This window comes from Belonocnema kinseyi, chromosome 2 (assembly GCF_010883055.1).
Source record: "Belonocnema kinseyi isolate 2016_QV_RU_SX_M_011 chromosome 2, B_treatae_v1, whole genome shotgun sequence".
Lineage (NCBI taxonomy): Eukaryota > Metazoa > Arthropoda > Insecta > Hymenoptera > Cynipidae > Belonocnema > Belonocnema kinseyi.
This window is the reverse complement of record NC_046658.1, coordinates 168,591,706-168,606,111: the sequence shown is the minus strand read 5'-3', so window position 1 is coordinate 168,606,111 and position 14,406 is coordinate 168,591,706. Positions and strand designations below refer to the sequence as shown.

At 29.0% G+C, this 14,406-nt stretch overlaps 1 protein-coding gene across 1 annotated transcript in view; it reads right to left on the bottom strand.

The window, feature by feature from the left end:
- Positions 1 to 10,136: 10,136 nt before the first annotated feature.
- LOC117167721 (homeobox protein Nkx-2.5-like) overlaps positions 10,137 to 14,406 on the bottom strand; it is a 67,480-nt gene continuing 63,210 nt past the window's right edge. Inside the window, exon 4 of the mRNA XM_033352867.1 lies at positions 10,137 to 11,282. Coding sequence (XP_033208758.1) covers positions 10,621 to 11,282 — 662 coding nt within the window. The 3' untranslated portion in view covers positions 10,137 to 10,620. The remainder of the gene's footprint in view (positions 11,283 to 14,406) is intronic.

Below are 14,406 nucleotides of genomic sequence, written 5' to 3'. Positions count from 1 at the left end.
TCGCCATTTATCAACTATGTATATAAGAAACAAACAAATCGTAATTTTTTTTTTTTTGTAAAATATAAAATATTGAATCAGTCACTTAGGTCCGATACTTGACAAAAGAAGCCGTAGACGACCGATGGCCTGTGTCCAGATCGAGATTAAAGCTGGTCATATAAATCATAGCAGCACCATCAGCCTGAATGTTATCTAGTACTTCCGGTTGGTCGCACAGACATTTCGCGCGCTTCCCGTGGAATATTCTATAGGGTCGATGTAGTTGTAGTCATACAAAAGTATTAAGTACTGTATATGGCCATACGCTCAGAAAGCATATGCTGGCCGCTGTCCACTCCATTTACTTTACTTTCCTACGTCATCGTCCTATCCGCGAAGGGACCATCCACCTAATCTCTTCGCGCATTTCGATATTGAAATCATACCTACACTTTATGCCTTTTTGCCCTTTATGATGTATCGGAAAAATATTCAATACTTTTATCACAAAAAAATTCTTTCCTCCCTTAGACTTAGACGTCAAGCAACAATCAAAAGCATTATTCAAAGTTAGCGCGGCGCTCCTACAAAAATAGGTTTTACAGCCAATTAAGACCTTAAGAGTTCAAGAAGGTTGAAAGTTATAATCTCTCCCTCCCATACATCCCCTCTCCTACTGCCCCTAATTCCCCTCTTCCCACTTCACCAACCAACCCCCTTTTCCATATTCTTCCTCCTCTACTTCCCCCTCTCCTAGATTCCCCAGCTTTTCCTTTTACCTTTTACTTTCCTTTTTCCATTTTGAATTTTCAAACTGAGATTTGCTACATCCCAATATCTAAATTCTTCTAATTACACCTTTAAAAATGTCTGTTGGAAACTTCCACTACGTTTATTGGAAGTTTATTTCCGAAACGTAAGGTAACGCTACAATAAATAATCTTCTGGTTTCCAAATTATTATATTGGTATATAACCTTACATATATTGGAATTTTGTAATACAAGTCCACTATCATTCTGTATCATATTTGCAGCTGGATATCTCGGCACCTGTTAAAGCGAAAAATTTAAAAAGTGTAAATAATTTATCAGAACACTTGTTCCTGGCAAAAAAAAAGAAATTCTCAGACAGATTCAAAGCTTTTGTAAATATATAGTTTATAACGCACATCTTTATGGAATTCAAAGAATTCATAGATATTAAGGAATTCGTGGAATTTAAGGAATTCGCGGAATTCACAGAATTTACGATATTTACGAAATTCATGGAATATACGGAATTTAAAGAATTTACGGAATTCAAAGAGTTTACGGAATTAACAGAATTCAAGAAATTCACGAGATTCAAGAAAATGAGGGATTTTTCGAAATTCAGGCAATTTACTGAATTAAAGAAATGCAAAGAATGTACGGAAATCAAGGAATTTGCGTATCTTAAAGAATTCACGAAACTCAAGGAATTAATTATATTCAAGAGATTCACGGAATTTAAGCAATTCATACAATTTAACTTATTCCATAAATTCTGGAAATTCCTTGAATTCCTTCAATTCAATGAATTCCGCGAGTCCCATGAATTCCATAAATTCGTTGAATTTCGCAAATACCTCGAATTTCGTGAATTTCATGAATTCCGCAAATTCCATTTTCGCGAATTCCTTCATTTCCATAAATTCTGCGAATTCCGTGAATTCCCTGAATTCTGCGAATTGTATGAATTTCGGGCGTTACATGAATTCCGTGAATTTCTTTAATTTAGTAAATTCCGTGATAACAGTCAATTCCATGAATTCCTTGATTTCTGTGAATTTCAAAAATGCTGTGAACTCAGTAAATTAAGCGTATTCCGTGAATTCTGTAAATTCCAGTGAATTCCGCAAATTCATTGCATTCTCTGATTTCAGTGAATTCCTCGGATTCCGTGAATTCCGCGAATTCCATAAATTCCGTGAATTCCTATAATTCCACCAATTTCATGAATTCTTTGAATTTCGTGAATTTCGTGAATATCGGGAATTCCTTGTATTCTGTGAATTCCGTCTTGTAGAAGTGTTTTATAATTCCCAAAATTTTTTACATTTTTAACATCTCCACCAATAAAAAATGAATGACTTGGAATAAAGTTAAACTATATGAAAAAATTAATTAATTAATTTTTTTGGTTGAAAATTAAACTATTTGGATAAAAGTTTAACTTCTTTTGTGAAAATTTAACTATGTCGTAAAAAATTTCCTACTTTCTGAAAAAATCATATTGCCGCCTTAAAGTTCAACTATTTTGTAGGTAATTCATTATTTGGCTTCAAAATTCAACAATTTTGTTAAAAATTGATGTGTTTTGTTGCAAAATTTTCCTTTTTCAGTAAAAACTCTTTGTTCTACAATTAAATTTTATTTTATTTAATAATAAAATTGAAAACTGTAACGTTTAAAAAAAATTTTTAATCGAAAGTTTTTTTAAGATTCACCTCTCTGGTCGAAAAATAAACATTTTTAATGAAAACTCGTTTTTTCTTGTGTTAGAAATTAATCTTTTCTCTGAAAATTCAACTACTTCATTTTTGTTTGAAAAAATATCTTGTTGGGTTGAAAGTTCAATTATCCGGTTTAAAATTCATCTCTCTTAATTAAAAATTAATCTATTTGGTTTAGAATTAAACTTATTTGTTAATAATAATAATTTTTTTATTCAACTGATTGAAAAAGCTTTATTTGGCATACTACTTTCCAACTTTCCTCAAGAGAAGAAGCTTTTTCGTATAAATTAGCTCTAATTAATTTGCATTATCCGCAGCAACCCTATGTACACGGTGTCCAAAAATTGCCTGGACAGCCAAATAAATTCTTAGATACAATTTTTTTGGAGAAGGTTGAGGTCATCCTTAAAGTAACTTTCAACGAGAAGACCAGTGGTGACCTTAGTTTTGACCTTGGCCATATCCTTCATGGTTATTTCAAGGTCACCTTTGTTTTTTTAAATGGAATTGCCTATTTTCGACATTGGCAATCGAAAGAGTGGGAAATTTTACTTTAAAAAGTGTAACCAAGTCATAGGTAAGGTGTGGCCTTGATGCACGTACCAAGGTCTATCAAAATGCAATATGGTCTGAAAATTTTTTCGCGAGCTAGTCCATCAAAGTTAAACTTACCTATGATGTGACTACACTTTTTAATGTAAAATTTTCCCTTATATCAATTTCCAATGTCAAACAGAGTCGTTTCAATTAAAAAACAAAGGGTGACCTTGATATGACATTGATGGTCATGGACAAGGTCACTCGATGGTCACTATTTAATGTACATTGTTTGAGTAAGTATGTAGCGTAAGAGGATGATTTTCACAAGCTAGCTTGCGAAAAAATTTTCCGACCATAGTAAAGTTTGAATGAACTTGATACGTCCATCAAGGTCACACCTTATTTTTAATTTGACTACACTTTTCAAAGTAAAATTTTCCGCTCATTCGATTGCAAATGTCAAAAATGGGCCATTCCATTAAAAAAACACTGGTTACCTTGAAATAACCATGAATGTCATAGTCAAGGTCAGAGCTAAGGTCACCACTAGATTCCTCGTTGAAAGTTACTTCAAGAATGACCTCAACCTTCTTCAAATAAATTGTACTTAAGGATTTATTTGGCTATCCCGGGACTTTTCGGACGCCCTGTATATATATAATCAATATATGTATAATTTTAGATTATATAGACGAGTCTATTAATTTTGATTAGCTTCTTAACTTAATCAAACTCCTCAACAACTTTGCTAACTCTTCGATTCAGTGGCTGCCCTCAGGAAATCTAAACCGGTAACAACATGGCCGCTCGGAAACGGAAGTCGGAAGCGCGTCACTCAAACTGGCGACTCTTCCGGTGCTCCATGAAAAAGGGACGCGGAAACCATGCGAGACGGGATGAGACGAGAAATTCCGTCTCTTTCAGTCGCCCCCAGCACCCTGGCTGGCCGGCTCTTCCCTCTTTTTCCACTTATTATTTTGTATTTATACAAAAAATTAAAAAAAAAACTCTATCACTTAAAATGAAACGTAAAATATTTGTAGTATCAAACAAATTGTTGAGTTTTCTTTGAAAAATATTCATTTTTAACGAAACAAAAAACAACGAATTTTAAAATAAAATAATGAATCTTCATCCGAAAAAAACTTTGGAAAACTAGTTCGAACTTTCAATCTAAAAAGATGAATTTTCGAGAAAATACAGCAATTTTTAAATAAATAGTAAAATTATTAATCAAAAAAATTGATTTTCTACCAAACAAAGTTTAATTTTCAGCAAATTACATAAATTTTCAATTGAATACATTGAACAAGGAATGTTTTGTTTGTCAACATTTTATTTAATTAATTTTTAGTTTATAAACTAAAAATGAATAAAAAAAATTTTAGACACTTCGTTTAAAACATTTTCTGAAGAATTATTTTAATTTTTAAAATAAAAAGTATTAATGTTTAACGAAAGATGGAGTAGTTAAGTTTTTATTTAAAGAATGAAATAATAATATAAAAATGGAACTTCCTACGAAGTAGTTGACTTTTTACGCCGAGAATATGAATTTACAACAAAAAAAAGTTTATTTAAAAAAAAACAGTTAAATTTTAAAACAAAATAATTATATTTGCAACCAAAGGGCCGATTTTTTAAACCAATGGGTTTTTTCTACTAAAGCAATAAAATTATTAGCCAAGAACGATTTTTCATTGAAGAGGAAAAAAACTGTCAACCAAACTGTGGAATTTTTAAGTAAATTACAAGACGTTTTTCTTACGAAAAAGTTTATTTTTCAAAAAAAATTAATTTTCAACCAAATAGTTTAATTTTAAACTAAAACCATTTGCTTTTAAAAGAGAAAATGGAATAATCAAAGTTACGATTCAAGAAATTGATTTTAAACAAAAACAAACAAAAATACAGTTTTTGACAAAATAATTCAATTTTCAATCAAAGAGATAGATCTAAAACTAATAAAATAATTTTTTGAAAAAGTAATTCAATTTCCAACCAAGTAGTTGGATTTTCAAGGCTAGAATGTGAATGCTTAATAAAAAAAAGTTTTTTTGAACCAACTAGTTAAATTGTAAGCTAAGAATAATCTATTTTTAAAGAAAAGCTAGAATAGTTAAATTTTCAGTTCCAGAAATTAATTTCAAGCTAAGAAAAAAAATTTTTAAGAAAATAGATATAAATTTACAACCGAATAGTCCAATTTTTTTACAAACGATCAATTTCAACAAAAAATGAAATAGTTAAATTTTTAGTTCAAAAAATTTATTTTAAACCAAAAAGCTATAATAATTTTTAACAAAATAGTTCAATTCTCAATCAAAGAGATGAATCTTCAACTAATAAAATGAAGTTTTGAAGAAGTACATAGCGTAAACTTCAACCAAGTAGTTGAATTTTCAAATCGAAAATATAAATTTTCAATCAAAATGCTTATTTTCAACCAACTAGTTGAATTATAAACAAACAAACAAAAATCAATATTAAAAGAAAAAAATGAAATACTTACATTTTCAGTTCCAAAAATTAATTTTAACCAAAAAAAAAAATGGAATTTTCAACCAAACACTTAAATTTGTAATCAAGTATTCGAAATTTTTTTCACAACTGATCAGTTTCAACGAAAAAAGGAATTCTTAAATTTTCAGTTTAAAAAATTTATTTTGAACAGAAAAAAAGCGAATTTTAAACAAAATAGTTAAATTTTCAATCAAAGAGATATATCTTTAATTAATAAAATTAATTTTTTAGTAAATGGTTAAACTTTAAATAAGTTGTATTCTTAATTCGAAAATATAAATTTTCAACAAAAAGTTATTTTTCAACAAACAAATTGAATTGTATACTAAAAACAATCCATTTCTAAAGAAAAAATGAAATGGTCCAACTTTCAGATCCAAAAAATAATTTTAAAGAACAAATTTTTTTAACAAAATACTTAAATTTTTAACCAAATAATCGAACTTTTCTTTGCAAACAATCCGTTTCTACGAAAAATGGAATGGTTTAATTTTCAGTTTGAAAAAATCAATTTTGAATAAAAAGAAAACGAATTTTCAACAAAATAGTTAAAGCTGTAACAACAAATGAATTTTTAACGAAGTTTTTTAACTGTCAGCCAAATACTTGATCTTTTTACGCAAAAATATGAAATTTAAACAAAAAATGTAGTAGTTGAATCCTCAATCAAAAACCATACATTTTCATCAAAAAATGGATTAGTTTAATTGCGAGTTAAGAAAACTTATTTTATAGACATTTAAGCGAAAAAATGGAAAAACTTGAAGTTTGTTAAAAACAAGAAAAATGAGGAATATTTTTAGATGGTAAGAAGTATGAAGTCTGTATTTGAATGCTTCCCTTGTAAAATAAAAGTGTTTATTAAAAATTTTTCAAGTATTTCCAAAAAATCTTATTTAAATTTGTATTTTATTTATTTATTTGAAATACATTTTTTTATTCTTATTTTTAGCCTACTTCCACTTACAAAATGATCTCCTTGTAAAAATGGGTTCATTTATAAAAGAAAGGTATAAATAAAGGAAAGGCCAGAAAAATAATTTTCAATGAATCTGATTTATTAAATATGTGTCTGATATATTAGTTCACTATAGATATGATACACAATGTACATATATACAAACTTGTTAATAATAACTAAACTAATTTTCACTGAATATGAATCCTCTCTTTTTCTCATAACATCAAACACTTCAACCATTTTCTTCTTACATAATCACCGGAAAAGGTGATAATCTCAAAAAAAAATTCATCTCTTAATATCGAAAGTCTATTGAAAATTGTACCGAAACTGCGCAAAAATTAACAACACACAAGACTTTTTTCAAATGTGATAAGTTTTTTAATAGTGGGATAATTCTTTCTTAAATCTATAAATCATTTTGATGAAATATTTTTTGAGATTCCCACAACTTCCGGTTTTGCACATAAGGATTTCTTTGAAATCCACAAAAGATGTTTACTTTTCTTAAAATGAGAAATAGATACGTCATTGGTGACCGAAATTTCATATTTACACGTTGACACCCACCGTTCAATTCAGTTTTTTTTCGTTCGCGTAACATCGCTGCGCGTCATTTCCTGGATTAATAAGCAGAAAATACAATTTTTTGTCAAAGTCTCAATTTTAGATAAAAGAATAAATTTATCAAAGAAGGACCTTTCAGTTATGCTTGATAAAATATTTTTATATTTCCATCATTTTTTTTTTTGCAGAATGAAAAGTCCTTTTTGTCAGAAGTTTTCCAGACAAGTTGGGAAGTTCTGAAAATAACAGAATCTCTTATACGCTTTAACATAGTGAATCCATAGTACGATTTCCGGCAAAAGTCAGCAGAGGAAACTTCACTATGAAAGAATTTTTAGGACCTAATTGATATTTTACGACTTTTTGCTCAACAAAGGAACACAATCTGCAATGCTTTACTTTCTTTGGTGTCACAGATTCTCCAACAAACACATTTCGCGATTAAATTTAGGTCGAATTTTCCCATTGTTCAAGGTAATCAATCAAGCAGGGTAAACGCGAGGCAAACACTCCGATCTGAGGTAAGCTTTCCGTGGTGAAAGTTTACCTCAGTTTCGTGTTATCAGCTAAATAAGCCTGCTTGAACGATTTCCAGTTTTTTTTCTGTGTTGCGATGAAACAGTTTTTGTTCAATAAGCCAATTTTTTCAATAAATTCACGTCCTCAATAACACTCGATGGTGTGAAACTCACGAGATTCGTCTACCTAAATTCCTGCCTTAGTACCTCATCTACCGAATGATTTATATTTTTAAGAAGTGTAATATGCCTTATTTTCTACCTAATTCATCAAGCACTATAGTACACACGTGAATGAGAGTTTTTTTAAACCAATGTAATCGAATCTACTAAAAATTTCTAGCCTCTAAGGTCACTGGGGCAGTGGATAGTAAAAACGGCAGAAAATCTTCGATTCAATCGAGAAATATACCTGCCCTTTTTATTCGCACCGAATTACTCTTATTTTGCTTCGCAGTGGGCGCCTCGACGCGAAATTCACATACTATCAATTAATGATCAATTATCAATTACCAATTACCCTCTCTTAAATCCATTAAATTGCTAATTCAAATTGCAATCTCACAGAAAAAATTGGGAGGTGCGAAACGTTGCTGGTAATTCTTTCAAACAGGGTAACAGTCAGCTGATTACACCAAATGGGGTAAACTTTCCGCGATTCGCCGCGGAAAGTTTGACTCAGTTTGAAGTACTCACGTCGCATTTACTCTGCTTGAGTGATTAGCTGCAACATTCTGTACCTTTAGTTTTTTTCTGCGCTGAATTTCAAACTTTAATTCTAATTTCTCTTTGAATTTCAATTCTACAATTGCATTTGAACTTAAATTCTAATTTGTATTTGTATTTTGAACTCAAATTCCCTACTTCTGTGAAAAGTGGAATAAGAAGAATTCAGGTCGGTTGAAAAGGATTGAAGCGTGAATAATTGAGAGAAGCAATTAAAAGGTTGATACACTCTGAATTTAAATCAGTCTAAATGTCACTTATTAAATCAATCAAGTATTATTTTAATAAAAATAATAAGTAATTTCTACTGGCCAAAGATTCGATTTAACAGATTAAGATTTTTAATAATGTAATAAAAGATTAAATTTAACATAAATATTACCCAAATTTTATTTTCCAGAATGTTTATTTTACCAAAATTCATGTACCGAAAATGGATTTACGCGCGAAATTCAAATCAGTTAATCAGAAATTCAAAATAGATTTCTGTTTTCTACACATTAAAAATGAAAATTGTTTAGAATTTCAGACTAAAATTTTGCAAATTGGACAAATTTATTTTGAACTGAAGAACCTCGAAAATTTCGAAAATATAAAAATTTGAAAATGTTCAAAATTGAAGATTTTGAGAAAAGAATTTTGAAAAATGCATTTTTTAAATTTGAAAGGCATTTAAATTATATTATTTCTAATTAAAAACTTTCAAAATTGAATAATTTCAAATTTAATCTGTTTGAATTTGAATTTTTATCATCAGAATCACGCAATATTGCAAAATTTCAGAATAAGATTTTGCAAATTGAATAAATTGATTTTTAACTGAAAAATTTCGAAATTTCAAAAATAGGGCGATTAGAAAATCTTAAAAATTGAATATTTTCAGATAAGAATTTTTTTTAATAGATCGCTTACAATTTAAAGGAATTTAAATTATATCATTACTAATTAAAAGCGTTCAAAATTGAAGAATTTTAAATTCAAACCTTTGAATTAAAAAACTGTTTATTTCGGAACTTTTCAAATTTGACAATTTTGTATTAGAAACTAAGTGTTTAAAAATCAAATCATCTGAAATTTGAAAGTTTTAAATTGTCATTGCATTTAAAAAAATTATTTTATATTACAATTTTAATATAAACTTTTAAAATTGAATTATTAATGAAAAATTTTAAAATGTTTCAAATAAAAAGTTTCAGATGGAGTAAAATTTTGAAGAGAGGGTAACTCAAATGGAATAAAAAGAAAATTGAACTTAAATCATTTTAAGATAAGAACATTTAAAATTCAATAATTTGAAATTAAATCTGTTTGGATTTGATAATTTTTTGATTAGAATCACGCAATATTGCAAAATTTGAGACTAAAATTTTGCAAATTGAACAAATTTATTTTGAACTGAAAAATTTGGAAATTTCGAAGATAGGGCGATCTAAAAATGTTAAAAATTGAATACTTTCAGATAAGAATTTTGAAAAATGGATCGTTTACAATTCAAAGGAATTTAAATGATATTATTTCTGATTAAAGCGTTCAAAATTGAAGAACTTTAAATTCAAACTTTTAAATTAAAATATGTTTTATTTGAAACTATTCAAATTTGACTATTACAAGTTTTTCTATGATCAAAAAATTAACTTTTTGAATCGAATTATTAAAAAAAGTTAAGAATAATTTTAAATGGTGAACAATGAAAAAAAATATATTACTTGAATGTTGAAAATTAAAATTTCCTTTCAAATTTTAGGCATATTTGAATTTAATTTAGTTTTAAGCTAATAATAAAAGTCATGTAAAATGGAAATTTTGCAAAATTAAATTACCTCAAATAGTGATTCTGTAAAATAAAATTTAAGCAAGATAGTATTTCGAAAGAATTACGTAAAATAAAGATTCAGTCAATCTAAATTACATAGTTTGGGGAATGTTTATACCCCTCGTTAAATCATTCAAAATGACTTACTTAATCATAGGATTGTTAGATTCTTATGTCATTAGTTTATTGGATCATCAGATCATTCAAAATGACTAATTCGACCAGCGGAAGTTACAAATTAGATCACTCAAAATTAACTATTTAATCAGTGAGTAAAATAGAAAAACTTGAAAATTCACTTTAAACTGCTTCAAACTTGGAGTGTAAAAAAGGATTCGGCAAATTGTTGTTGAAATTCACAATCAGCAAATTGAAAAACTGTAAACATTGCAAAAATGGTTTTACCACAATCAGATGTTTACTCAATTATTTACTTCAATTGTAATAATTCTTATACTTCTTACTCCACATTGTCTTCACAGCACCACTTCTATCACAATCCTCCATTAAAACTACCACCAATACGGTTTCTGCATATAGGAATGCATGGGTATCTGGCCATTAGGTGAGGGGTAAACTGCAGCATTAGCAGAAGCTGCAGCAGCAGCTGCTGCAGCGGCTGCAGCAGAACAAGGTTCCAAAAGTTTCGACTGACAAGGTTTCCCATCCCTGACGAGAACCGGAACCGCGACTCTTCTTGGAGAACAATCTAATCTGTTACCAGAAGCTTCAACTCTTTCGGTAGCAGCTCTTTTCGTCTTGTACCTGTGATTTTGGAACCAGATTTTCACCTGTGTGGGGGTTAGTCGAATTATGGATGCCAGGTGTTCCCTTTCTGGTGCACTGAGGTACCTCTGTTGTCGAAATCTTCGTTCCAATTCGTAGGTCTGAGCTTTGGAGAAGAGGACTCGTCTTTTTCTTTTTTTGTGTTCAGCTTCTTCTTCAGCCATTTCCTGGGCTCGACGATGACGAGATTTCGATTTCGATGGGTCTGAATCTTTATCCTTTTTTTGATCTTCACGACTCTCATCATCGTCCTCGTCATCGTCGTCTTCTTCGATTTCATCCTCTGGAAGATCGTCTTCTTCTTTGCAACCTGGGAGGCTGTTTTCCCGTTGGGAAGGGTAGGAGAGGTCGGAAATGGTTGGGCTCGTCGAGTCTGGTTGCTGGAGAGCTGTAATCAGAAAAGATCATTTTATTAGATTAGATTATTAAATCAAGGGATTTGGATGATTCAAGTGAAACGTTTTCCGAGTGTCCATGTCCGAAAAAAAATTTTTTATTTAATACCCAGTAGGTCCAGTGTCCCAAAGATGACCTAAAGAGGTCTTAAAGACATGGACGTTCTCGGGACATCTTTTGTACTGGCATTAGACGTTTTAAGATCATCCCTAGGATGTCCAAAAAACATGTTATAAAAGAGGTTTTAGGGATATCCCAAAGACTACTCTAGGACATCCTCAATTTTTTGCCCACTGGGTAGATAGAATAGATAGACACAATTTTGCAATAGGAAATATTCTTCTGATTTTAGACTGTGGAAAACAAAAATGGTCCTTAAAAAGTTAATATCAAATCGTTTAGATAAAGTCGTAACAACAGGTTGTTTTCTTTCTCGTATCATCTCTATATCCTTGTTGAGAAATAAATTTTTGAAGTGAAGATAGCAATGTTTCAAAAGAAAAATAAGACTTGAAATTTTTATCATTTAAATTCATCTTGAACCATCTATAAACTACGTTACCAGAACTCTTTTTGTTTAAAAATTTATCTTTTCAGTTGAAAATTCAACTTTTTGGTTTAGATTTCTTGAATTTTATTAAAAATTCGTCTTTTTTATAATAAATTAATTTTTTTGTTTAAAACTTCATATTTTTTAGTCGAAAATTCAACTTTTTGGTTTAGAATGTTGAATTTGATAAAAAAATTAGTATTTTTTTGTAGGAAATTAATAGTTTAATTTATAAATCATCTTCTTTGATTAAAAATTTAATTTTTCGTTTGAGAAGTTTTGTATTTTGTTAAAAAATTGTGGGTTTTTTCGATTTAAAATTAATCATTTAGTTTAAAAATTCAACTTTTATTATTCAAACATTAACTTTTTTTTTGAGAACTCTTGAATGTTATTGAAAATTCATATTTTTTTGGTAGTAAATTAATCTTTTTGGTGAGAAGTTCTTCTTTTTAGTTAAAAATTCAATTTTTTTATTTAGATTTCTTAAATTTTGTTAAAAATTCGTTTTTTTCTTCGTTATAAAATTAATCTTTATGATTAAAAATTGAATAACTAGCGTTTAAAGTTATACTATTTCCTTCAACATGAAAAAGTTTGCTATTTTTTTCTTAAAAATCCAAATTTTTGGTTGAGGATTTTTGAATTCGATTCAAAATTCAACTTTTTGGTTAAGAATTCTTAAATTTTGTCAGAAATTTGTTTTTAATCGACAGAGAATTAATCTTATTTTTAATTTATGTTTTTGCTTCAAAATGTAACAAATAGGTCTTAGAGTTGAACTATTTTATTCATTTTTTTTATATCCTTTCTGTCTTAAAAATTCAGCTTTCTTGTTCAGAATTCTTCAATTTTATTGAAAACTCATCCTTTTCAGTTGAAAATTAAATTTTTTGCTTGAAATCCATTTTTTTCATTAGAAAGTGAATCTTTTTTATCACAAATTTAACAACTGGCGTTCAAAGTTAAGCTCTTTTCTTAAATATTAAAAAGATAATTCTTTTTTTCTCAAAAATTCAAATTTTTGTTTGAGAACTCTAGAATTTTGTTAAAAATACATCTTTTGTAATATTAAATTAATCTTTTTGTTTAAAAATTCAACAACTACGTTTTAAAGTAGAACTACTTTCATATAAGTGAATTTTTTTGGTTGAAGGTTCCACAATTTAGTTAAAAATGAATCTCTTTGGTTTTGTTGACAATTCCTTTTTTTAATTGAAACATTACTTTGGTCATTGAAAATTTACCTATTCTATTTTTGGTCGAAAATAATTCTTTTTTAAGAAAAAATTTAACTGTTTGTTAAAATTGAACTATTCTGTTAAAAATTCGTGTTTCTGTTGAAAATTAATCTATTTTAGATGAAAATTTTACTTTTGGGTTGAGAGTTCTTGTATTTTGTTGCAAAATCCTCTTTTTCGGTGTAAAATTAACTTTTTTAACCAAAAAATTTCATAATGTTGATTTGATAATTCAATTATTTTGTATATAGAATATTCATCATTTTGTCTTAAAAGTTTAATAATTTAGTTTAAAAAATCAACGTTTTGGTAGATACCTCGTTATTCTATTATTTAAAATTATATTTTAAAATTAAAAGTTCAACTATTCCATTTTTTGTTAAAAATGCACCTTCATCAGTTAAAAAATTCTATAACACCCGGATTAACTGTCAGATAAAATTCGATTAGGCACATTTCAGCACTTACTCTGAAAATCATTATTTATTCTATTGTCACCGAAGCAACTTGACTCACTATACAAACAGAAAAAAATCACTATAAACTAAAATTGCCCAAAAATTGGTAACGTAGTTTATGGTCAAATTTTCTTTTAGAGTCTCTTTGGTTTATTTGTATATCATTAAATTGTTGGTATATCCTTTCTACGAAGTTAGAATTTACCGTTGAAAAATTGCTGGTAGGACACTTGGAAAATGAAATTTGATTCAACAGTTTTAGGTTCGTTGCCGATTCTACAAGTATGGTTTGACTACAGAGGGAAAGATAAATGCGAATAAATACAAGAAGAGTAAATCGCATCCCCTAAAAATTGATCTAACCAGCAGAGCCAAACCGAATGTGGACCCCATGAAAGAAAGGCGCTATTTCGACATTTAATGTTCGACGATGTATCGTGGGTTTCGTTCTCGAGCGATACAATATGCTCTTGGGGAACGATGCTCGACCCCTAAGCTCGAGGAGGGTGTGAACTAATATAAATCCCATTTGATATCTACACGTCGCGCGAGACCCCATACTATGAAGAATCAACTGTATCGTTTTCATGGGAGATTAGGCTTCACCAACAGCACTCTGTGATTTCAATTAGGACCCACTAGCCTAAACAATCAGCAACAGCAAATTTACATTTTGCAAGCATCCTTCCTTAATCCAATGTTGCAACAAAACTTTCTGATCAATTTACAGTTTCACTTAAAGACTGGAACTTCCAATTTAAAAGGAGCGAATAGCATCCATCAAAATCTTACAACAAATTTAGATTTTGCTAGCATTCTCGTTTAATCGAATGTTGTAACATAACTTTCTGAACAATTTACAGCTCT